This window comes from Pelophylax lessonae (assembly GCF_965119305.1).
Source record: "Pelophylax lessonae genome assembly, chromosome: 9".
Lineage (NCBI taxonomy): Eukaryota > Metazoa > Chordata > Amphibia > Anura > Ranidae > Pelophylax > Pelophylax lessonae.
This window is the reverse complement of record NC_138776.1, coordinates 231,613,419-231,640,117: the sequence shown is the minus strand read 5'-3', so window position 1 is coordinate 231,640,117 and position 26,699 is coordinate 231,613,419. Positions and strand designations below refer to the sequence as shown.

The following is a 26,699-nucleotide window of genomic DNA, read 5'->3' as shown; positions in this document are numbered from 1 at the left end:
CCGTACACTGCTAAATGGGAACATGATTTGGGGCTTACGCTTGACCCCGCAGACTGGTCACAAATTTGGCAGACGACGAAGGCTGCCTCGCAAAATGTAGTGGCATCCGAGACGAATTACAAGGTTCTAATGCGCTGGTACCTTGTGCCAGCACGCATTGCTAAGTTCTTACCCACGTACCCCTCCGCATGTTTCCGGGGTTGCTCAACTGTAGGCACGCACATGCACATCTGGTGGACTTGCCCTACAGTTCAAAAGTTTTGGCAAGCGGTCTTTCGAATCCTCTCCACCCTCATGGAAGTACCCATCTCCCCGGATCCCTCACTGGCCCTGTTGAACCTGAAACCAGACAATGTTTCTAAATTTCGACATAAGTTATTCCTGCAGGTCACCACAGCGGCCAAACAAACTATAGCAAAAGCTTGGAAGACGTCCCATTTGCCTTTGCCAGAACTCAAACATAGAGTCACCAACGCGATGATCCATGCAAAAATAGAAGCGATCTTAACTGACAAGGTGGAGAAGTTTGATAAACTTTGGCAACCCTGGGTGACCCATTATCTGCCCCCCAACTTTGACGACACCTTGCTGCTTCCTTAATCGGCTTCCAAGCTTTGCATAGCTCACACCGCTTATTTCTGGCGTCCCCCCCGGCGACCTGTCTTTCCCCCCCCCCCCCCCCCGCCCCTCCCTCTCTCTCTCCCACCCACCCCTCTCTCACCCTCCTCTTTACTTCCCTGTTCTGTTCCCCTCCTCCCCCCCTCTCTTTTTTCCATTACTGCTATCTATTGACCCCCTCTTCTTTTTCTTTTCTCTTTTTCGTTTTCTTTTTTGACAACGTATTTGTCTGGTTCAACTACTATTGTTCAACCACTGGTCATGTGGTAACGGAGAGCTATGTTTCCCCCTGTTTGCTAATCGTAACCTCATGCTCCAGCTGTCTTGGTCCCTGCCCGGGACAGCCCTATTTGTCCCATGCTTCCCTCCTCCGGGATCTGATTACCCTCTTGCAGTTGCCTCATCACTTGGTGAGTACTTGTTGGCCGCGCCTCTCCTCCTGGGCACAGCTTGTTCCCTTTACGGGGTGCCTAGGGGATGGGTTCCTTTTACCTTTCTCCATCCCGAGATCCCCCATTGGTTCATAGCCTTTGTTGTCACTTACTGAGGTTTTCCTGAGGTTACGACTGTTTGTTACTTTATAGTTTGCTCTCTGTACCCTATGGGTTGTTAGTTGAATCTCTGTAATTCTCCAGTGCATGTTAAACGTTGTACTACATTTGTTAACTCCAATAAAATCTTTGAAATAAAAGAACAAAATGTAACAACAGGTATAATTTTTAAAACATTTTGTGTAGTTTGGTGCCTAAAAAGTCCATAAGAGTTCACTGATCAATTTACTATTATATTTGGGATGTGGCACCTTTTTATGCTCGCATTCACAGCACCACCCTGTGAGGAGGCCTTTATTCCTTAGCTCCTTTATTACTAACACTTTAAGTTTTTAATCTGCTAATGATGATTCATCTATAAATGTGTAGATATTAGTAATTGTGTTAAACATGTGGAATGACGTAGGAACATTTTTCTATTTCTAACTTTTATAAAGGACTGTGTGCTGTCTGAGGTGATATTGTGATCAGATTTGTATGTAGCTGATACTTTGTACATATTCTGTGTCATTTACCTATCAGGCAGCTTATGGCTTTATCTATGGACATCGATCTGCTGTTGGTGATGGAAATAGATACAAATAGACAAAGATTTGGCTGGGCTGATTGAATAGATACAATGTATCGTTTCTCTTGCTTCTCTCCTCCATTGTGTTGTGGGATAAAAGCTCCGCGATCTTCCCAACGTGTGATTTGAGATAAAGTAACAATGTAAGGCGGGAGATTGTGGAGGATGTTTTATTGTAAGAATGTGTGAGTGCGGCATATAGATGTTTAGGAGATCTGATTGTAGATTTCCTCACCTAAGATTGTGACCCCGCTGAGGGAACAACATGCTATATATTTATTTAGTTATTATATTTGTTTATATCGTATTTAATGTGAAGGAAGGATGTGATCTCCTTACAGGGACTGGCTGACATTTCCCTCCATCCTTTGATCTCCAGAAGATATTCAGCAGAATTAGAGACAGAGAACTGTGATTGGTGAAATTTTCACATTATATAATTCAAATTTCCCGCCGTAATTCTATGGAACGTTGCAATTATCTCAAATAGAATAATCCGACACTAAAATTTGACATCTCTTCCTTCGGGAACATCGATCAACCGTCCTCTGAATTGTCGGGCAGTTTATCTAACCGAGAATAATAAATACGTTAGAAATATAAATGTTCATTTCTTCCAGTCTTTTCTTTTACTTCACAATCCAGAATTCGCCCTGCTAGAGAAGGTTTCCTATAGAAATTAATGAAAAGTCTACTGAACAAGTATTTTTTTTTTGGGGGGGGGGGGGGGGGAAACGATTAAAGATTTCAGAATGCATTTCTTTAAAATCCTTATAAGAAAGACATTATTGACTGAAGAAGGAAACGCCCACAGCTGTGATTGGCTCAGATTTCAAATTGCTCCTTTTTAAATTTGCCGCCTGAATTGTAAAGAACGTTACAGAGAAATAATCAGCCCTATTATACCGCCAAATCCGACACTGAAACCTGAGATCATCAGATGAGACATTTAACCGAGAAATCTCATCAATTCTTTATTATCAAGAAGGTGAATAGAAATGGAATGTGAAGATGATTGAATAATGTAAAACATTTCCATATCTTCTCTTTTATTCCAAGTCCTCAGAATGCAGAATCCCCTCCCCCATTGCTACATACAGAACATGATAGTGAGATGACTTTTCTCATAGAACTCTACCTTTCTATATGATGGAATAGGAAGTATTACACGTTTCATAGAAACCTTCATTAGAGATTTTACCTGAAAATCAAATCTAAACTCTGACACCTTACTGATCACTAAGAAAAAAACGACTTTATAAAGCCAGAAATTATTTCCGATTCAATAAAACATTTCCCGATGATCCTTCCTGGGCAGTTTATAGTAAAATTGTCCTTTAGTGGATTTCACAAAGCATTTCATCTTCACAATATTTCTAATGTCTCCTATTTCAGGAATGGCGCGCACAGCTTTCCGGGCAGGTTCGGGTTAATCTGTCCCATGTGACCTCTTGCTGGGAAAGCCCCGCCCTACTGAAAGCTGAATCACACAACTCAGTCATTGGCTGATTAGAGCTCTAAGAAATAGTCCAATTAAACCTAAGAAGGCGTGGTCAGCACTAACCAATAAACGCGGAGCGCGGTCTGTATAAATAGACGCCGCACAGCCCGTGTTCTCACACTTCTGTTCCGTCTGGAGATTAGAAGAGTTTCTCCGCCATGGCAAGAACCAAGCAGACCGCTCGTAAGTCCACCGGAGGGAAAGCTCCCCGCAAGCAGCTGGCCACCAAAGCCGCCCGCAAGAGCGCCCCGGCTACCGGCGGAGTCAAGAAGCCTCACCGCTACAGGCCCGGCACCGTGGCTCTCCGGGAGATCCGCCGCTACCAGAAATCCACCGAGCTGCTCATCCGCAAGCTGCCCTTCCAGCGCCTAGTCCGAGAGATCGCCCAGGACTTCAAGACCGACCTGCGCTTCCAGAGCTCCGCCGTCATGGCTCTGCAGGAAGCCTCCGAGGCTTATCTCGTAGGACTCTTCGAGGACACCAACCTCTGCGCCATCCACGCCAAGAGGGTCACCATCATGCCCAAAGACATACAGCTGGCACGCCGCATCCGCGGAGAGAGGGCCTAAATACATTCTTATCTCCCTCCATACTATCTACACAGCACAAAGGCTCTTTTCAGAGCCACCACATCCGCCTCACAAAGAGCTCCATACTACCTCATCACTCCTACTACATGCTGCCAATCCCCGCTACTACATTTCTACACTTTCCCGGCCATCAGCTTCACTGCATTTCTCTTTTCTCTCCGCTCCTCAGTGTGGAAGTAAATCTCATCTGTAACATTTCTAAACCGATCCCAGAGAAATTCACATTTCTCATCTATAAAGGAGATCCTTTTACCGATTTATTGTCCCCTAAATACAATGGAACTCATCTGTAACATTACTAACAATTACAGAGTAACAATTCACACTTCCTCAATATCTTCCCTAAGAGATACATTGGGACAATATTTAACGGTAAAACAAATCACTTCCTAGGAACAGATTGAACAATGTTTGGATTCTCTCAGGAGACACATTCTTGTATTTTCTAGAAACGTCATTTCTTATTCCAAACAGAATCGCTAGGAATAGTGCTTAGAGATCTGAGGATCGATCAGCCCATAGAGGAGGATGAGATCTCACGATCATTACAATGATTCTTCTTAGAACGTTCATAATGGCCGCATTACATACTGAAATATCATGTGTGGCTCTGTTAGGAGGAGGTAAGTGTAGCTCTGTTAGGAGTAGAAGGGTGTAGGTAGGTAGGTGTAGCTCTGTTAGGAGGAGATGGGTGTATGTAGGTAGGTGTAGCTCTGATAGGAGGAGATGGGTGTAGGCAGGTATGTGTGGCTCTGTTAGGAGGAGGTGGGTGTATGTAGGTAGGTGTAGCTCTGATAGGAGGAGATGGGTGTAGCTGTTAGGAGGTGGGGTGTAGGCAGGTATGTGTAGCTCTGTTAGGAGGAGGTGGGTGGCTCTGAGAAGAGCCTTTGGGGGGTGTAGATGGAGATCTCCGGCTGCTTGGATTTATTTCTTCTTCGGAGCGGCCTTCTTGGGCTTGGCTGCTGTCTTGGCTTTGGCCGCCTTCTTAGCCGGACTCTTGGCGGCTTTTTTCGGTTTGGCTGCAGCTTTGGGCTTCTTGGGGCTCTTTGTCGCCTTCTTGGCAGCTGCAGCCTTTGCCGGTTTTTTGGGGCTCTTGGCCGCTTTGCTGGCCGCCTTCTTCTTAGGGGACTTCGCCGGCTTCTTGGGTGATTTGGCCGCCGGTTTCTTGGGGGACTTGGCCGGCTTCTTAGCAGCAGCCAATGGCTTCTTGGCGGTTTTCTTGGCCTTGTCGCCCTCTTGCTGCTTCTTGTTGATCTTGAAGGAGCCGGAGGCTCCATGTCCTTTCACCTGGACGAGGTTCCCCTTGGTCACCAGCGCCCTGACGGCGATCTTCAGACGGCTGTTGTTCTTCTCCACATCGTATCCTCCGGCGGCCAGGAGCTTCTTGAGGGCGGCCAGGGAGACCCCGCTGCGCTCCTTGGAAGCGGCCACGGCTGTGACGATGAGATCGGACACGCTGGGACCGGACGGCTTCTTGCTGCCTTTCTTCCCTCCTCCGGCTGTCGCCTTCTTAGTCGCCTTCTTCTTGGCGGCGGGCTCCGCTGGAGGAGCGGCGGCTGGGGCGCTCTCAGTCTCCGTCATGATTCTCAGGGAGTTTTTAAAACAGATAATAGAAACATCATTCTGGGATGGCGCTCTGCCTTATATACAGACGTTCTGCGCCGCTATTGGTTGATATAGAATTTGTCTTCTGCGCTGCTATTGGTTACACCTTAAACACGCCCACTAATTCTTATTTCAGTGTTGGAGACTCTTCTCTCTCTTCTTGTGTTTCCCCGTCAGAGAGATAAACGATTTTAATATGAAATGGAAGGATGGCCGATCTTTATCGGGGACCCGATCTGCTCACTGGACTGTCACTTATCGATCTCTCACTTACCGCTCTCATCATCTGCTCAGGAGGCTGAACACAGAGGCTGCAAACACCTCCAACCTCCTGAGTGTGTGTCTCATTCTTCCTTCTACCTGCTTTTCTACACACATTCCTATCAGAAATCAATCTTCTCACATCTCCAACTACAATCATCTCCACATGACATGAGTGAAGAGAGAAGATCAGGAAACATTTCCCTCCAACACACAAATCTGCTCGTCTATAGCTGAGTAGAAGGATCCTGGAACAAAAACATCAGCCGGGGACATCAGATCCCTGTGTGATGTGATGGGAGAGATTGTTAGAGATTTCGAAGGTGTCAGTACATTAAACATTACATGTTCTCATCATCTTTGTATCATTTTCTGCTCATCATTACAAATATATTGTCACTGGATATTCTGAGTAACTTTATTAGCACATATTACTACACAGTTATATAGACTACTCAGGTAGAATGTTTCCTTGTATCTAGAATCAGAGGTAAAATCTACACATTCCTTCACACGGGGCAAAAAGAGGATGTAAGTAAGGCAGAGGTTGGTGTTAATCGTCTTTATTATTATTATTAATAATAATCATTTTTATTTATTTTTCCATTTTATTTCAATATATAAAATAAGGGAGGGTTATAATAAACCCCATGAAAAATGTATTTTTACCATCTTTGGTCCCATAGCTAAACGGGGAGTGAGAAGAAATCCTTGCAAAGTGAGGGGATCCCTGATTCACACCAGAACTAGTGTCCAGTGTGAAAGAATTCCACTCTACTACTGTTCCGGTGATAACCCAACATTTGAGATTTTCTTTTACTTTCAAGCTCAGTGAAAATGGTAAACAGGACAGATAGAGAGGGTAAATACCCCCCTCAATGGGGACACAAGCAGAATTAAAAACCTGTCAGGGGGTCCTATCCCTTTCCACTCCAACTAAAATAAAGAAAAAAGTATGTGTCTTAAGTGATCTTTTTTTTTTTTTTAATTATTATTATTACTTTAATTTTGTATTTGATTTTTTTTTTTTTTTTTTAAAGATGTAAAGGAAACAAAAAATGAAATGAGAAGATACATTCTCAAAGTATAGCATGTATACAAATTGGATTGCTCAGAGAGCAAACAAATATACAATTCAAGAAGTACGGGCATGTAAGCTATTGGTCTGTATATATAAGGTCATGTGGCTATGAATATTTGGGTTGTATCATACCGCAAGTATTTTATTTGCTCTTTCTATTTCAAGAACAAAATGCAATAAAATGTATCATTTGTAAGACATTTTGTGTAGTTTGGTGCCTAAACAGGCCATAAGAGTTCACTGATCAATTTTGCTATTCAATTTGGGATGTGGCACCTTTTTATGCTCGCATTTACAGTACCACCCTACGAGGATGCCTTTATTCCTTAGCTCCTTTATTACTAAAACTTTACGTTTTTAATCTGCTAATGTTGATTCATCTATAAATGTGTATATATTAGTAAAGGTGCTCCTTCTGGACGATAGGAAGATTCAGATGCATTATCCCGCTAAACTCGACATTGTAGAAGTTCTATTCATAGATCTGCTCATCTTCTTCAAAATCACATCACTTGTGTCGCTTTTCAGGTTCCAAATATTTCTTCCAAACCGGTTAAATTCTCGATGATTACTGACACAAGTCTGGCGCCAAGTAATCCGAATCAATTATTTTCTATTTCCAAATCCAACAGATCTTCCCAGAGCCTAAGAAGGAGCCGGACATACATGTTTAGGAGATCTGATCGTATATTTATACACCTAAGATTGTGATCCGGGTGGGGGACAATGTGCTATAATGACACCTGTCTGTTCAAATTAGAATATATATATATAGCATCTAATTGTTTATATCGTATAAGGAACGATGTGATCTCCTTATAGGGGTTAGTTTTCATTTTCCGTCATCCTTTAATTCTGCTGAATAACCTCTGGAGATCAGAGATCTTTCAGTATTAAATACCAAACAAACATCCCTCATCTGAAAAGCAACAAAAATTTCAGATCCTCCTTTACACTGCTTGGACGAAAAATACATTTTATTATCAGAAGAAAACGTCCAGAACTGTGATTGGTGCAATTTTTACATTCTAAAATTCAGATTTCCCGCCGGAATTCTATGGAACGTTCCAATTATCTCACAAAGAATAATCAGACACTAAAATCTGATATCTCTTTCTCCGGGAACATCGATCATCCGTCCTCTGAATTGTCGGACAGTTTATCTAACCAAGAATAATAAATACGTTAGAAATATAAATGTCACATTTCTTCCAAGCTTTTCTTTTACTTTACAATACAGAATCCGCCCTGCTAGAGAATGTTTCCTATAGAGATCAATGAAAAGTCTACTGAACAAGTATTTTCTCGGGGGGAAACGGAGAAAGATCTCAGAATAGATTTCTATGAAGTAGAGGCTTAAGAGGGAAACGCCCACGGCTCTGATTGGCCCAGATTTCACATAGCTCTTTTTTTAAATTTGCCGCCAGAATTGTGAAGAACGTTACAGAGAAATACTCAGCCCTATTATACCGCCAAATCCGACACTGAGACCTGAGATCATCAGATGAGACATTTATCCGAGAAATCTCATCAATGCTTTATTATCAAGAAGATGAATAGAAATGGAATGTGAAGATGATTGAATAATGTAAAACATTTCCATATGTTCTCTTTTATTCCAAGTCCTCAGAATGCAGAATCCAACCCCCCCCCCCCACACACACACACACACACACACACATACACACTGCTACACAGAGAACATGATAGTGAGATGACTTCTCTCATAGATCTCTACCTTTCTATATGATGGGATAAGAAGTATTACACGTTTCATCATCACATCTGTATATGATCGTGGAACTGGCCGATAATTAATGTTCCCTTTTTCAGAGATGTAACAGTTACAGATTTCCCCCATATTAAAACTAGAGTAAAAAAGTGAAAGTGCTGGTAGAGATATGTAGAAATGATGACACTGCCAAATACATATGTACAATGAAACAAATGTTTCATGTCTGATCGGCTCCCTCTTTGTAACTTTAAAATCAGCAAACTGTTAACAATGTTTCCAACTAGTAAATGAAGAAAGAAAAAACTTATATAAATATATCAAATTATGACATGTCAGAAAAAATGTACAATGAATCAATAAAGAAAATATCTCGCTTTTGATAAATTACATCCGTTTCCATTCATTACAATATTCTAAATAAATGCAATTATCTGCAGTGTAATAAATGACTGACAGCGCCCCCTTCTCAGCATGTCTCCCATCAGGTCCGCCCAGCCTTACACCCAGGAAGGTGAGATGTCGGGAAAACGTGTCCTTGTTTCCTTTTCAAAACAATATTTTATAAATATTAAATTACTTTGAACAATTAAAACTGGTGATTGTGTTTCTGTTATGAAGTGTTAAAGATTCCCTTTCTCTGTGTAATCTCCAGCTATAAATAGAAATACATGATAAGAAGGAATAAATGCATCTTCCGGAAATGTATTGCTGTTGCATTAATGTATCGGAATATAATATAATAATTAGGTGCCTTATAAATTAATTAAATTGTCTTATTTTTTAATGAATGGTGTGACTCCGCCTCTTTCCCAGGAAGGTTTCCATCTGGTCCGCTCAGGCTGTATATAAGGAGGGCGGGCAGACAGCTGATCTCAGTCTGTCTTTGTAGCAGAGAATCATCATGTCTGGGCGCGGTAAAGGAGGAAAGGGTCTGGGGAAAGGAGGCGCCAAGCGGCACAGGAAGGTGCTCCGGGACAATATCCAAGGCATCACCAAACCCGCTATCCGACGTTTGGCCCGCAGAGGGGGTGTCAAGCGCATCTCCGGACTCATCTATGAGGAGACCCGCGGAGTGCTGAAGGTTTTCCTGGAGAATGTCATCCGCGATGCCGTCACCTACACCGAGCACGCCAAGAGGAAGACCGTCACCGCCATGGATGTCGTCTATGCTCTCAAACGCCAGGGGCGCACTCTCTACGGATTCGGAGGTTAAAAAACCCCAACATCCACCGCTTACCCACTTCATCACAACAAAGGTCCTTTTCAGGGCCACCCACCTTCTCACACAAAGGGCTGATCATTCACAACTCCCAACACTCATTTCTACACATTTATTGTGTAACCATAGGAATTGCCGCTCATTTCTTTTCACTAAGAAATGGAATGCTGCGATGTCTAGCTGACCATACACTCTGCGATCTGATTGTTCGATCTGTTTTACGTTTAACAAAGCTATGGAAGAACAGAACAATATTACAAATTACATTGGTTGGGCAGTTGATGCATTGTTATAGTTGATTGTAGAGTCCGCACTCCGGGTGATGGAGCCGATTTTCCGAGCTGGCTGCTGGGTGAGGAGAATATATCGTTTATGTTGAAACTGAACCTAATATTTCTAACGTATTTATTATTCTTGGTTAGATAAACTGCCCGACAATTCAGAGGACGGATGATCGATGTTCCCGGAGGAAAAGATATCAGATTTTAGTGTCGGATTATTCTATCTGAGATAATTGGAACGTTCCATAGAATTCCGGCGGGAAATTTAAATTTTAAAATGTGAAAATTGCACCAATCACAGTTCTGGGCGGTTTCTTCCCATAATAAAATGTATTTTTCTTCCAAGGAGTGTGAAGGGGGATCTGAGATCTGTGTTCCTTTTCAGATGGGGGATGTTTGTTTTGTATTTAATATTCAATGATCTCTGATCTCCAGAAATTCAGCAGAATTAAAGGATGGAGGTGTTTGGGAATAGAAAATAATTGATTGAATATTTGGAACCTGAAAGGCGACACGAGTGATGTGATTTGGAGGAAGATGAGCGAATCTATGAATAGAACTTCTACAATGTCGAGTTTAGCGGGATAATGCGGCTGAATCTTCCTATTGGCCAGTCGAATAACGGCGGGAGATTTAAAAGAAGCAACTCTGATCCATTATAGGCGTGGTCTATTAATAGCCAAGAGAGTAAATAATGTCCTGAACTATGAATTATAATGTGATGTGACGTAGGAGGGATGGATTTGGTTGGAGGAGTTTAGCGGTGAGTAGACGATCAGCATAGATAGATTGGAAGTAAAAGAGATGAGAGAGAATGAAGTTATGTGATCACATTTCCTCTCATTACTACTCACCTGTATTACAAGTCTGAGTGTGATAAGAAGACAAAGTGTTTGCCTGTAGAGTGCACTTTAATTATACAATTTATCACAATAAAATATTACTTGATAAAGAAAATAAATCCAATTATGTCCGGCTCTTGGGTGGGAAACTAATAATAATGACATTTAGTAGAGAAGTACTGTGGGGAATGGATCGAACCGTCCTGATTCTAGATTTATTGCGGAGATCATCTCCACTTTCTGCCTCTATACATTCCCAATTCATCGCCTTGTACTGCACACATACCCAACTGTTCTACCAGGAATCACCACAAGGTGGCAGAGCTGAATAAACATTTATGCCGCGCTCACACATTCTTACAAGAGAAAAGAAGCAAGATAAACGAAACATTGTATTTATTCCATCAGCCCAGCCCAGTCTATTTGTATCTATTTCCATCATCAACAGCAGATTGATGTCCATAGATAAAGCCATAAGCTGCCTGATAGGTAAATGACACAAAATATGTACAAAGTATCAGCTACATACAAATCTGATCACAATATCACCTCGGACAGCACACAGTCCTTTATAGAAGTTTGAAGTAGAAAATGTTTCCTTTATCATTGGACATGTGTAGCACCTTTACTAATATCTACACATTTGTTTTCAAATTTTTTTATATCTGTTTTTTTTTTTTTTTACAGAATTCTGAGTTTATTAATACAATAGTCTCTATTAGGATGATTTTAGAACCAATGAGGAACAAAGTAGTACCACCCACAGACCATCTTTCTGCAGACATACATATCTTCTGCTCTGTAAGATTTGTAAATCTATCCTAGTTACAGCATACAGTATAGGGAAGCAGGGCAGTGCTGGGTTCTGTAGTTCCTTGTACAGGTGTCAAACAGGCGGCCCTCCAGCTGTTACAGAACTACAAGTCCCATGAGGAATTGCGAGGCTGACAGTTACAAGCATGACTCCCACAGGCAGAAGCATGATAGAACTTGTAGTTCCGCAACAGCTGCAGGGCCACCAGTTTGACACCCACAGGCCACTGTATTAAAAACTCCTCATTTTGCTGTCATCCTCCTGCTCTGCCATCTGTTCCATCATAAAGAGCCATGCTGAAAACATATGTGTGTCTATGGTCATAACAGATCAATCATAACAGTTACTTGTCTGGACTAATACAGCTTTGTTACAGGCACTTAGCTCCATATATGGTCTGGACACTTTTGGTGTGATTTGAGGACTGCTGGCCTGGTGTGAATATGGCACGCTGATGTGATGTGGGCACCTCCAATCAAATATGGTCACTTCTGTTGTCATACAGGTACCTCTGCTGTGACATGGCCCATGTCACAGCAGAGGTACCTGTATGACAACAGAGGTGACCATATCTGATTGGAGGGGTGCCCACTAGAGATGGCCTTGCGGTTCGCCCGGCGGTCGGTTCGCGGCAAATTTTGCTTGTTTGCTACCCGCCAATTTTCGAACACATGGTGTTGTTCGTGGCGGCCATATTAGTTTACATTGGGGAGAATTTTGACCCATGACACAGCCATCAGGTGGAACGGGACAGCCATTGAAACATTTCAGCACATGTACATGCCTCCTATCCTATAAATAGACCAGAGCAGGCGGCCATTTCACATTCTGCTTTTTGTCAGCGTAGGGAGAGGTCTGCTGCATGCATCAGGGAGAGATTGTAAGGGAAAAATAGCTCTGTTAAGATCCAAAAAAGTCCTTTTCAGGGCTGGTATTTCGGTATAGGTCTACTAGTATCTTTTTCAAGTTAGGGGCAGGTATCCAGTCAGTGCTTTAGGGGCAGTTAGAGATCGGCAGCAGTGACACAAAACGCTCTGTTAATGTCCACAAAAGTCCTTTTCAGGGCTGGTATTTTGGTATAGGTCTACTACAGTCTCTTTTGAGTTTAAGGACAGGTATCCAGTCTGTGCTTTAGGAGAAGTTAGAGATCGGCAACAGTCACACAAATCACTCTGTTAATGTCCACAAAAGCCATTTAAAGGGCTGCAATTTTTTTGGTATTGCTGTGCAGTGCACCATATAAGGGGGGGGGGGGGGGAGGGTAATCCACGGTATAATATAGTTCGTAGAAAGCATATTATAGTGGATCAGTGGTATTATTGTGCACTGTGCAGCATTGTGACAAGTGTGGTGACTGAGCGTTGCTGCAGCAATACTAAAAACAGGGCCGGCCTTAGGGGGGGGCTCTTTGTGTGGGGTCTCTGATGTGAGGGGGCTCTGTGTGGGGGTCTCTGATGTGAGGTGGGTCGCTGATGTGAGGGGGGCTCTCTGATGTAGGGGGGCTCTAAATTAAGGGGACTTTGTGTGGGGGGTCTCTGATGTAAGGGGGGCTAAGTTATTAGTGATCATAAAAAAGAAAAGTCAAATAAAGTGCAAAAAAGGTGCACAGGATTAGCTCGCACAGGGCGCCTGAACACCTAAGGCTAGCCCTGACTACAAACAGTGACAAAAGCACTTTTAATGTATTATAACTGGTGTGATAGACCAATTGCCCCCCCCCCCCCCCCAATACCACATATTGCAGTGGGGTGTTATCTGAGTATACTTTTACGAGTGTATTTGTGTCCTGCAACAATATTGCCTCTTTTGCTGCATTCAATCTGATATACACAGTGCCAAACTCCCTGGCCAATTTTTTGAACAACTGGTGTGATAGACCAGTGGCCCCCAATACCACATATTGAAGTGGCATGTTATTTAACAGTATACTTTTCTAAGAGTGTATTTTAGTCCTGTAAACTTTTGGCCTCTGTTGCTGTATTAACTGTGCTACACACAGTGACAACAGTTACTAGCCAATTATTTGTAGAACTGGTGTGATAAAACTGTGGCCCCCCAATACCACAGATTGAAGTGAGGTGTTGTATACCTTTTTTCCAGATATACTGCAATTCTCTAGAGACTTTTGTCACAGGGTAATTAAAAAACATGGCTTTCGGTTCCGGCGCCGCATGGAGTAGTCACACTCCACCTCAGCTCCCGCGCCCGGCTTAAAAATCTGCCATTCGCCCGCTATTGTACCCATTGGGGACCCGCAGCCCGGCCGTGCACTCACCCGCCACCACGATGGATCGTTTCCTGGAGAAATCGGGTCCGCGGGCAGCCCAGGAACCGCCCGCTGTCCAAGCCGCGCTTTCCTCACAGCAGCCGGCAGAGGCCTCGGAGCCAGCCATGGAGGTGGGCGGCCCCTCCTCCTCCCATACTCCGCACATCGATCCGGGGTTCATTGAACGGATCGCACAGGCTGTTGCCTCTCTCCTGTCCCCTACCATACAAAGCACTGTGGAGAAAGCAGTGCAGTCTGGCATGCTGCAAATAAAGAAGGAGCTGCGGGAACATGTCACCAGGTTAAACGAGGCTGAGCAGCGTATTTCCAGCCTGGAGGATGAACTTTATCACATGCAGGCCCAAGAACAAATGCAGGAAAAGACAAATGTATTCCTGTCACAGAAACTTGAAGACTTGGAAAACCGAGCCAGACGCAGCAACTTGCGTTTTGTGGGAGTCCCAGAATCGCTACTTTCTTCAGAGCTGATTGACTTCTGCTCCCGCCGCATCCCGGAGGCGCTTGGTCTGACCGGTGTTCATGTGGTAGAACGAGCTCACCGCATTGGGGCTCATTCTAAGGACCGCAAGACCCCTAGGCCCATCATTGCTAAATTTCTTAATTATGCTGACAAGAACTTGCTACTGCAGAAATACAGACAATCCAAATCCCTTCAGGTGGATGGGGTCAAAGTTTTAATATTTGCTGATTACTCCATTGAAGTGTCAAAAAAACGGAAAGCCTTTCAGCAAATCTGCTCCCAGCTTTTCCAACAACACATAAAGTTCACCCTTGCCTACCCCGCCATTCTGCGTCTGAAATCATCTACTGGTGAGCAGCTGTCATTCCAGGATCCCTCTGAGGCGGAAGATTATTTGCGCTCTTTGAATCCAGACAATCAGCAACAGTTTACCCCTAGGCCTCTCTCTTTCCCGCGACCTATGGATCAACGGAGCCCCCGAAAGGACTCGCCAAAGCGCCAGCGCTTCGCTGATCCGTCTTACCGCACTAAACACCGTTGAACTTTCTCCTGCATCTTCAATGTTCAATCTTCAATCGCAGTAATTTTGTGGTATGCTTTACATATGTTTTCCCAGGTCTCGGACTCGGACCTGCCTGTTCTGCAGCTAAAGGTACTGTAGTTGGACTTTGTCCTCCATCTTCATTCTCCTTTCACGCGAGTACTCGCTCACCTGACTGTTGATCAAACCCTCAATTACCTCACTCCCATGCCTTATTCATTTTTTTTACAGGACTCCGCTCCCTAGGGAACATGTTTTATTTTCTCTATGTATTTACATGTGATTACATTGCTATGTTTTGCCATGCTTCTTTTCCCCCCTGGGTTGTTGGCCCTGCCGCTCGCTCCATCCCTCCCAGGGCACACATTATTTCTCCCCCTGTGTTTTTTTTTTTTTTTTACAGCAGGAGAAGTCATCCTCTTTGACTCCCTTGGGGCGATTTTGTGTGCATCTGCGTGGGCCGTTGTGAGTGGGAGACCCCCTCGATTGTGACCCCATGTGGAAAAAAGAGAAGTTAGTACTGGTTTTTGTATGTTGTTTTTTTGTATTCCCCTACCCCTTCTCCTTATATCTCACCCTTTACCTCGCTTCCCTCACTAATTGTGGTGAAGGCCCTGGCCCAATTTATTTGCATATCTTTGCTCTTACCCCATCTAGAGTCAGATACTTACTCTCTGAGCTTCCAGCTAAGGCGTGTTCATTCCCACTCCTGCAACCAGTTCTCTCCCCTGATTACCCTCCCTGAAGTTAATATCATGGAATGTTAAGGGCCTCCGGTCCCCTCTCAAGCGCATGAAAATTTTACGTCACTTGCACAGACTGCATGCAGACATTGCCCTACTGCAAGAGACACACCTCGCCCCCTCAGACTTCCACCGGCTTAGGAAGCTCTGGGTGGGTGAGGTGCTGAGATCAGCAGCTCTAGGTCGCAAGGCTGGGGTCATTATACTGATCCATAAAAATCTATCCTGTAATGTTTTGTCAGTCACATCTGACGACCATGGTCGTTTTTGTACGGCTCACATCCAGATTGGCTCCACGGAGTTGTTAATATCCAATGTTTATGCTCTGAACACACCGGACAAACCATTTTTCGAGAAACTCATCGCACACCTCCTGAATTTCCCTCAACTTCCCCCTAAGCGGATCAGTGAGGCAATGCTGGAATACTATTCCAGGCTTTACTCTAGAGACCCCATTGACCCCCCGACCACCCGCGAGTTCTTGCAACGCACTAAGCTGCCTAAGGTGACCCCTTCACAGCTGGAAACTCTTAATGCTCCAATTTCACCAGATGAACTGAGTTCGGTCATAAAATCCCTGCCCTCTAATAAAGCCCCTGGCCCTGACGGCTTTACCGGCAAATTTTTCAAATCCTTTCGCGAAGTGATCCAACCCACTCTACATCGGGTTTACACCAACATTTGGGAAGGCGGCGAATATCTGCCGACCGGTAATCAAGCCTTAATTAAACTCTTAGCTAAAAAAGGTAAAGACCCTCTTGACCCAGGTGCTTACCGCCCAATTTCCCTACTTAATTTGGATGTAAAAATTTTGTCAAAACTAGTGGCGACCAGATTGGCTAACCTTTTACCCTCTTCGGCCATCCATTTAATCCATTCGGCCCAATCAGGTTTTGTGAAAGGTAGAACGGCCATGCTAAATATCTTGTGGTTTTGGAACAGGCCCGGCTCCACCCTGGGGAAGACCTGGCAATCATCACCCTGGATGCCGAGAAAGCCTTCGACAACGTGGGTTTTCACTGGTTGTCGATGGTCCTTTCCGACATGGGCTTCTCTGGGGTCTTCACCCATTTGATTGATTCCATGTATAAGGCACCTACAGCCAGACTGGTGGTGGAGGGTCTCCTCACGGGGGAATTTAGCCTGCATAAAGGTACGAGACAAGGTTGCCCCCTCTCACCCCTACTCTTTAATTTAGCCTTGGAACCTTTATCCCGATACCTAGCAGAACAAGCCCCTTTACATGGCATCAAGGTGGGTGAGCACGACCTCCGTACGGCCCTTTTTGCTGATGACGTGCTTATTTTCACGTCCAATCCGGCTTCTGATCTACCCACTATAAAATCTATCTTTGACACTTTTAAAATATGTTCGGGTCTCTGCATTAATTATCAAAAAAGCGAAATACTACCTCTCACCTGTTGTCCAACCCGTCAATGGCCACAGACTTCTATATTCTCTATAGCCAAAACTCACATAACCTATTTAGGAATAAAAATTGGTAAGACCCCTTCCTCACTTTACACACTAAAAATTGTAAAAAAAATTGTACAGGAATTGGGCAGCTGGATGGAATTGCCTCTCTCTCTCCTTGGCAGATGTCACCTGGTCAAGATGGTCATCTTCGCTAAACTGCTCTATCCAATGCAAACCCTGCCTCTGTTGCTTAAACATAAAGATGTTCAGCTTTTGAACAAGGCTATCTCTCATTTTATTTGGAGAGGCAGGCGTTCACGGATATCTCTTAAGAAATTGCAGCTGCCCAGGAGAGAGGGGTGAATTGGTCTCCCCAACATAAGAGTTTACAACTTATCATGCTTACTTAGGATATGTATTGATTGGCTAACTCAGTCTACCCACTGCTCTTTGTATACATTGGAGGCCGCTATGGTGTACCCTGTCTCCCTATCTGCCTTGCTACACTGCAAATGGAAAACCTTGGCCCCTGTCCTCCAACATAATGTACTGCTCCATGATACGGCCATTGCATGGAGGGAACTCAGAAAGCTTCTACATCTTCCTCTCCACATGTCTCGGCACCTCCCGATTCAGGGAAACCCTATGTTCTCACTGGGCATGGACTCTGGTATCTTTTACCTCTGGAAAACCAACGGCCTCACAAAATTTTCGGATCTGTGTGACAGTACCTCTGGCACCCCCTTGGATTTTTCTGCTGTAGCCAAAGCCTTCTCCCTGCCACCTTCTCATCATTTCTACTACAGACAATGCTTGAGCTTTATTCGCAAGTCGTGTAGCTCTGACTTTGATCGCTTCCGCCTCTCCATCCTAGACAATTTTATTGCTGACAATATAAACACTATTTCGGGCATATATAAACCGATCCTTTTGAAGTCCACGCCCCCCCTATCTGACTCAACAGTTCTGAACTGGGGTACAGCCTTTCCACATCCAGATCTTTTCCTCCGACTTCGAACAGGACTTATTGCAACTCTTTGCCTGACACCGAATGAAATTTGGAGGGAAACTCAGTTGCGCATTTTGCACCGTGCCTATATGCCGTTCTCTACGGATCCTCATAACCCACAGGGTGCGACATGCCCACACTGCAAAGTTCCACGCCCCACCCTGGCCCACCACTTTTGGCAATGCACGGCTATATCCAACTTCTGGGACCACGTTCTCTCTTTCATTTTTGGAGTCACGCAAGTCCGCATACCCAAGGATCCCTTCCTTTTGCTCTTCGGATATTGGGACCCGCAAGTTCTTTCCAGACCCCCGGACACCGGTCTCCCCCATAAGGAATGGATCTTACTTTGCATCCTTATAGCCAGGAAATGCATACTGAACAAATGGACCTCCCATTTGTGCCCCAAAATCACACACATAAAACTGTGTCTCTATAATGAAAGATTGTCCATGGACGTTGGGAGTGTTGCCTCTTTTAATCGCTTCTCCGACCGCTGGAATGCTTTTATCCTTACTACGCTCACAAATCAGGAACAACTGGACCTTCACAATCGGCCAGCGTACCATACTGTTCATCTTGCTAAGCTGAAAAGGACGGGCTCAATGTAACATCAGTTATTATTGTCAGTCCATCCATCTGCCAATGTTACCTATGGCACTATTGAATTGATGGTCCCACTTTACTATCTGAATATTTGCATATTTTATCTCTACTCTAGGTGTCCTCAAACTACTTATGGCTGTCCTCCGTAGTCTTTACCCCCCCCCCCCCAGGTTCCCTACTTTTCACCCCACCACCCCCCCACCTTCATGCAGTAATACTGCTATTTACCTGTTCTCGGTTTATTATTGGTGCAATAATGCGACTGTCTGTACACGACTGTACCTTCATTCATTACATGTTGTTTTGATTGTGGTTACTGTACTGTGAAGAAATTTTCAATAAAATTTATATAAAAAAAAAAAAAAACATGACAGGCAGAAGGGGGGGGGGGGCGGGGGGGCGTGGCGACCGCCAACTAGTATGGCCGCATAGAGCCGGAGCTCCTGATCCCACCCGGCAAATTCCGAAACTACGGCCCGCAACAACTGCTGTTCACAACTCAGCTCTTCGGGAACGAGTGCGTGATCACTCCCCGCACACCCCAGAGATGGCAAGACGGAAGACCGAGGCCCCAACAGTCCGCAAACTCTCGGACTTCTTTCGGCCGACAACTCCCAGTCTTAAAAAAAATGGTGCCGGCTCCCAGCCATTGCCGCAGCGCGCCAGCCCTCTAGCGGCGGCCGCACCTGCATCAGGCGAGCCCCGGGCAGCACGGCTCACCGACCCAGATGCGATCATCCTGCACAGGGGACTCCTCTCCATCCACTCCCTCCACGCAAAGCCCTGCGAAATCCAGGCCTAGATGGGACAGCAGCCATGCGACATATGAAACACCGGACATGGAGGTGAGCACTCAATCATCCACCAGCCCTCTGCCTTGGGCCTATATACCGCCTCCAGACCCCTTTGCTGCCATTACCACCACAGGGCAGCCAGTGTCAGACACCACGCTCAAGGAGATGATGTCCATGCTTAACAACTCCATGCAGGCTAACATTGCTGCATATATCTCCTACTCCTAGAAAGAGCTGCATGGCTTGGGGGACCGGGTACACAATCTGGAAGACAAGATGGAGGAATTCACATCCTCCTATAATGTATTAGTGGACTCTCACGTCTCCCATCAGGAAGACATCCACAAAATCCAAGCAAAAATTGCAGATCTGGAAGACAGATCCAGACGCAACAATCTTAAGATCCGTGGCGTCCCGGAGTCACTTTTACCTAACCAACTACCGTCTTTCGCGAGGGACCTTTTTCAAAAAGCGGTTCCGGAACTCATTAATGCGGACTTAACAATAGATCGGATTCACTGCATCCCCAAGCCATCCTTCCTCGGACAAGAAGTGCCCAGAGACGTGCTGCTCAGGATCCATTTCTTTCAAGCCAAAGAAAAAAATCTGGAAGCTTTCAGGCGCAGAGATCGCCTACCTGACCAAATTGGATCACTGCAGGTTCTTCCAGACTATTCTCTATACACTCTGCAACTTAGGCGCAATTTGAACACCGTCACCAAGGCCCTCCGCAACCAAAAAGTTGTTTATAAATGGAAATATCCTGCGAGACTCTGCGTGACTCACCAAGGTACTACATCCCATATCACTTCCCTGGATCAAGGGATCCGATTGCTCCGCCAATGGGGAATTGTACCAGAACCTCAGGATCCCCAACGCAACACCACCACACTTCCGCCCCGGCATGTTCAACCCGAGTGGAACGTCGTGTCAAGATCCTCTAGATCCAGATCACGCCACAAGTGACAGCAGTTTTCCTTACCCTCGCTGGGTGGATCAGACCCCAATTTGCTGAATGAGCACATACCACCGTGCTTTTCACCCCTGATGCCTTTGCAATGCCTGTTGTACACCTGGTCGTAAAAGGCCAAGTATTTTTTACCCTACCCTACTCTTTTCTTGTTTTTTGTGTGTCGTTTTTGTTTTTGCCAATTTTTTGCAGTTACATCCTGTGATTCCTGGTTTGGAACCTTTCATTGACACTCGCTCGAGTCACCATCTTCGCCTTCCTCCAGGGGTGGACCGGAGTCGTCTCTTTGTGCTCCTGCAATGCACTGCTACTATCCTGTCCGAAGACCCACGTCGACTGGCCCCTCAGGTACTCTCTCTTATCTGCTCCTTCCCACATTCCATCTGTTACTGGAATGACATTCATCCCAGCCGCAACCCATCCCCGGAGGAGCTGCCTCCTGAACTTTTGCACAACACCTCCTGCTTCAATCATACCCTTTACCCAATGCTACCATGACCCTTCAACTTCTCTCTCTGAACGCTAAGGGGCTAAATCACCCCGTGAAGCGCTACTCTATGTGGCGGGAGGCGACTACAGCTAGGGCAGATGTACTAGCGGTACAAGAGACGCACTTTAAACAAGACCACAGTCCTCGTTGCACACACCCGGACTATCCTCACAACTTCCATGCCTCCTCTACAGAGAAAAAGAGGGGTGTGATGCTGGCGCTTCGTTCTTCTGTATCCTTCTCCTACTCCAAGCTGGTGCAGGACGTAGAGGGCAGATACATAATTCTTGTTTGTGTCATAGATAATTGTCCGTACACCTTAGTTAACGTGTATGCCCCCAATAGACACCAACTACTTCTTACGTAAACTTTGTATGAAGGTATCTAAACTAAAAGTGGGTAGACAGATCATGTGCGGTGATTACAACTTGGTGATGGACCATGTCATGGACTCCTCCTCCAGGGGCGCATCAAAACTGCCTTCTCTAGCTTCTCTGGCACATGCTGAGGGGCTCCATGACGTGTGGCGTTACCAACACGTGGAAGAGCGGGACTATTACTTTTTTTCACCTTGCCATAATACGTACACTAGGATAGACATGTTCCTAGTGGACTCTACATTGTTACCGCTTGTGCTGGACACTTCTATATCCCCTATCACGTGGTCCGACCACGCTGCGGTTCTCATGTCACTATCTAACTAGCCCCACTACCCCTTCTTCCTTTGTATGGCGATGCAATAATTCTCTCCTCTCTGATCCTGAGTCACTCACACACATACAGGCCCAATTGCGAGAATTCTTCGACACAAACTCCCGATTAGTGTTGAGCGAACACGGACTGTATTATTCGTGTTCGTACCGAATAATTGGATTTTTTTACCCGAACACGGACACAAACACTTTACTGTATATTCGGGTAAAAATCCGTGTTCGGTCGTTTTATTTCCGGGTTTTACATGCTTTGGCGCGCTTTTCATGGCGGGCTTTCAACAGCCAATCAACAAGCGTTTAACTGGTGTGCCTAAGCCATCCCAGCCATGCCTGCAAATGTATCAGTAGCTGTGATTGGCCGTCTGAAGCATGTGACCAAGTCTTTATAAGTTCGAGGCAGCACCGCTGCGGCGTCATTCTGCTGTTTAGATCAGGGAGAGAGCACACATCAACGTGCTGGCTGCTGATTAGGGACAGAAAGGCAGGCAAAACTCATTTGTGTCCGCATAGAATTGAGGGACAGGTCGGAGTGTGTTAGGCAGGGCAAGTTGTAGGCATTTTAGGGAGAGAGTCTGCTGATTTTAGGGACAGTGTGTTCTACAAACTACAATCGACATTGCTGTGTGGGGGGGGGGTTTGCAGTCACCCGATCTACAATCTTATAAATCCTGTTAGGGAGAGAGTCTGCTGATTTTTAGGGAAAGTGTGTTCTACAAACTACAATCGATATTGCTGTGTGGGGTGGGATTTGCAGTCACCTGATCTACGATCTTATCAATCCTGTTAGGGATAGAGTCTGCTGATTTTTAGGGAAAGTGTGTTCTACAAACTACAATCGATATTGCTGTGTGGTGTGGGATAGGAGATAGGCAGGTGTCAGTGGTCCACATCCATTTTGCTGTGTGTTGGCTGCAGTGAACACAATCTTTTTGGGGTGCAGTGAACACAATCTTTTTGGGGTGCAGTGAACGCAATCTTTTTGGGGTACAGTGAACACAATCTTTTTGGGGTGCAGTGAACACAATGTTTTTTGCCCACTGAGGAGGAGGGAGAAAAGTATTTTTCTATCAGGCACTGTGTGCAGCCTTTTTCCTTCAGCTGTGCTGTGCTGAGTGACTGATCATACACTGCTGTGTTCAGTTCACATGTGCTAATATTGAGTGGTTTCAAAAATCATACACTTTTTTTCTATTCCACTATTCAATATACAGCCTTGGGTTAAAAAAAAATTAAGTTGTGGCCTGCAGCAGAGCTGAATGATATTTGGGGTTTTTGGGGTTCATCTCATACTTCTGAAGATTTGAGGGTGCTGCCTGTTCCATACTCCCCCTACTCCTCATCCAGCCTTTTAGGGGTACAAACAATAGTAATTGGGGCCTAGTGTGGTTGTGTACGTGTGATATACATACACTTTTTTTGATCATATTCTCTATTCCGCTATTTAATCAAAAACCTTTGGGGATCAGTTAAATTGGGGGATAGTCTGTGTTGGTACGTGTGAGAGAGATCCACCTTTCCAAGTTTTTGGGGTTCATCTCATACTTCTGAAGATTTGAGAGTGCTGCCTGTTCCATACTCCTCCTACTCCTCATCCTGCCTTTAGGGGTACAAACAATAGTAATTGGGGCCTAGTGTGGTTGTGTACGTGTGATATACATACACTTTTTTTTGGATCATATTTTCTATTCCTCTATGTAATCAAAACCTTTGGGTATAAACAATTAAATTGCGTGATAGTCTGTGTCGGTACGTGTGAGATACACCTTTCCAATTTTTGGGGCGCATCTCATACTGCCGAGGATTTGAGGGTGCTTCAGTCTGCCTCCTGCCTGTTCCGAACTCCTCCTACTCCTCATCCTGCCTTTAGGGTAGAAAAAATTGTAATCGGGGCCTAGTTTGTGTTTGTACGTGTGAGATACACCGTTTTGTAAAATTTGTCCTATTCCGCTATTCAATATACACCCTCTTTGAGTGTAAAAAATTAAATTGCGGGATAGTCTGTACCGGTACATGTGAGATACACCTTTTTAAATTTGTTTGGCGGGGGGGGGCGTGGCGACCGCCGACGATCATGGCCGCACACTGCTAGAGCTCCGCTCCGCTCAGGGACACATCTACCGCCATCGAGCCTCCCGCACCCGCCTGCCACACTCCACCGGACTGCTACACTCCTTCTCACCTCACCGCTGCTCCGGATATGCGGCGCCGCCGCCTAGATCCGCCGCCAGTGAAGAAGCTCTCCGCATTCTTTCCCCCCATGCTGCGAGGAAGCAGCCAAAATGGCGCCGGCTCCGGGACCCGTCCTCCGGCACTTCTCCCTCATCCATCCGAGGTGGGATCGGATCGGGAGCAGCAGCAGCACAACTTCCAGGCAAGTCCTCCACCTCCCTCCTCCTCCCCTCCCTCGGAGCCCTCATCCCCCACCTCCAGAAGCCCAGCCAAATCTAGGCCCAGGTTTGAGCCCCCTCCACATGAGGCCTATTCATCACCCATGGACACTCATGCGGCCCCCTCTGCAGACCCCTTTCAGGACTTTCCATCCTCGGACCAACCACTCTCTGTGTCCTTAATGAAGGACATGCTGCGGACACTCCGCACCTCCATCCATATGGATACACAATCATGCCTTAGGGAATGCAAGGCTGATATCGCACATCTTGGCGATAGAGTCAACCAAGTTGAAATTCAGATGAGCGAAGTCACATCTTCATTTAACTCTCTAGTGGACTCACACTCCTCACACCATGAGGTCATCTTCTCTATGCAGGCAAAGATTGCTGATTTGGAGGATAGGTCTCGCAGGAACAACCTGAAGATACGTGGGATCCCTGAACATATCCTGCCACAACAACTCCCTCACTCTGCCAAAGATCTTTTTCTGGCAGTAATCCCGTCCCTCACAAACGCTGATCTCACTATCGACAGGATTCATAGAGTTCCTAAACCCTCCTTCCTACCTGCAGAAACCCCTAGAGATGTGCTGCTGCGCATTCATTTTTTCCAAGTGAAAGAAAATCTACTCTCAGCCTTTCGCCAACGCAAAGATTTACCCCCCCCAAGCTGCTAACCTGCAAGTTCTACCCGACCTTTCCCAATTCACTCTGCAGAGACGCCGTAACCTCTCATCCATTACAAAGGCCTTGCGCAATCACAAGGTAATATATCGCTGGAAATATCCAGCCAAGCTGGAAATATCCCACGAGGGCTCCAAACATTATGTCAACACCCTGGATGAGGGCTTCCGCCTGCTCCGACTGTGGAATATCCTTCCAGACGAACAGGATGGGCAAGCCATGGCTGCCCCCTCACCCCCGGCTCATCTTCGCCAAGAGTGGCACATGGTTTCCCACCAGAGGTCCTCCAAGAAACACAAGGGGGCCAAGGAGGCTCTACTTTTCTCTCTAGCACCTACTGTCCCCTGAGCGTACAGCGGGTACTCGCTGATGTACCCGTTTCCCTCCACACCTGGCACTAATCACTGTCCTGGCCTTCCCGAGGCCGCTTTTTTAAGCTCTTCGGTTTTTTTTGTTTTTGTTCACTTTTTCGCTGTTGACCCTTTTTTTTGTTGGGGTCTCCAGCGCCTTTTTGGTCGAGCATGTCTGTACTCAACAAATCACCTTTCTCAGGATACCCATTTCTACGCTTAAGCTGCAGTTTGTTTTTACCTCTACCTCATGTCAACCGCTGTTTGTTCCTGACTCCACCCTCTTCTGCAATTCTTGGATGACCAACACCTTCTCTTCAAAGTGCTTTCATTCGTGCTCCCTGCTACCTACTCCACTCCTGCATTCCCAGACCAATCTCTACGGAACTCTGACACTTCTTTTCCTCCGATGCCATGGGTATAAAAGTTGTTTCGGTTAACGCCAGGGGTCTCAACCACCCGGCCAAACGGAGATCCCTATGGCAGGAGGCACTCCACCTGAAAGCGGATATTCTTACGGCCCAGGAGACCCACTTTGACATCCATGCGACACCGAACTGTTCCCACCCTTCATTCCCTCATGTCTTCCTTGCCTCTGCAAGCGAAAAGAAAAGAGGAGTCCTGATCGCAGTTTGTGATACTGTCACCTTTACCCTTATGGACTCCACGATCGATCCGGACGGTCGGTATATTATCTTGAAGTGCATTATTAATAGCTTACCTCTTACCATTGTGTCTGCCTATGCTCCCAATGTGAGACAGAAACGCTTTCTAGTTAAACTGTTGAAAAAAGTGTCTAATCCTAGGTATGGTAATCTCATTGTTTGTGGTGACCTTAATGCACCTGTGAATCCCAGCCTCGATACATCCTCCCCTCGAGGCAGAGGCTCCCCTTCTCTAGCGGGCCTCCTCGAGTCGGAGGATCTTTATGACGCTTGGCGATGCTTGAACTCTAATGACAGATCTTACACATACTATTCCCCGTGTCACAACTCCTACTCGCGCCTTGATTTTTTCTTGGTTGATAAAATCTTGTTGCAGAGAGTTTCCGAAGCTACCATTCACGACATTGTATGGTCGGATCACGCCCCGATTTCTTTGTTCCTGAAGATGGAAACTCCTTTGCCACGGCGAGAGTATGGAGGTGCAACACGTCCCTTTTCCAGGACCCTGCCACTAAACAAATAATTTCTCAACACCTACACCACTTATTTTCCCTTAATTCAGCCTCTGATACCACTGCCTTTAATAACTGGTGTGCCCACAAGGCCTTTATCAGAGGTATTCTCCTTCAACTAAATGCCCGCTCCCGTAAAGCCTTTCGCTCCAAGCTTGACACTCTCCTTGCGGACATCCGCACTCTGGACGGCCAAAATCAAATCTCCCCAACACAAGCCTTATCGGACAAGATAGCCACCCTTCGCCAATCCCTCAGGGAACATTTGTCCTCCCAACATGACCACTACATGCGTAAACTAAAGCTAGACTACTACGCTAACAATAATAGAGCTGGTAAGCTTTTGGCTAATCGCCTAAAGTCCAGGCGATCTAAATCGAAGATCTCTTCCCTCACCCATCCC

The 26,699-nt window shown here is 45.5% G+C and overlaps 3 protein-coding genes across 3 annotated transcripts; 2 read left to right on the top strand and 1 right to left on the bottom strand.

The window, feature by feature from the left end:
• Positions 1 to 3,396: 3,396 nt before the first annotated feature.
• LOC309564755 (histone H3.2) lies at positions 3,397 to 3,807 on the top strand (the record flags this gene model as incomplete). The annotated part of the gene is made up of 1 exon (XM_082269437.1): positions 3,397 to 3,807. One exon carries the CDS (start codon positions 3,397 to 3,399, stop codon positions 3,805 to 3,807), a length of 411 nt encoding a protein of 136 aa, XP_082125563.1.
• A 945-nt stretch (positions 3,808 to 4,752) lies between these two features.
• LOC309564728 (uncharacterized protein) lies at positions 4,753 to 5,409 on the bottom strand (the record flags this gene model as incomplete). Its single annotated transcript, XM_082269411.1, has 1 exon — positions 4,753 to 5,409. The coding sequence occupies one exon, from the start codon at positions 5,407 to 5,409 to the stop codon at positions 4,753 to 4,755; it is 657 nt and encodes a 218-aa protein (XP_082125537.1).
• A 4,002-nt stretch (positions 5,410 to 9,411) lies between these two features.
• Positions 9,412 to 9,723, top strand: LOC309564843 (histone H4; the record flags this gene model as incomplete). Its single annotated transcript, XM_082269528.1, has 1 exon — positions 9,412 to 9,723. The coding sequence occupies one exon, from the start codon at positions 9,412 to 9,414 to the stop codon at positions 9,721 to 9,723; it is 312 nt and encodes a 103-aa protein (XP_082125654.1).
• Between the last annotated feature and the right edge of the window lie 16,976 nt (positions 9,724 to 26,699).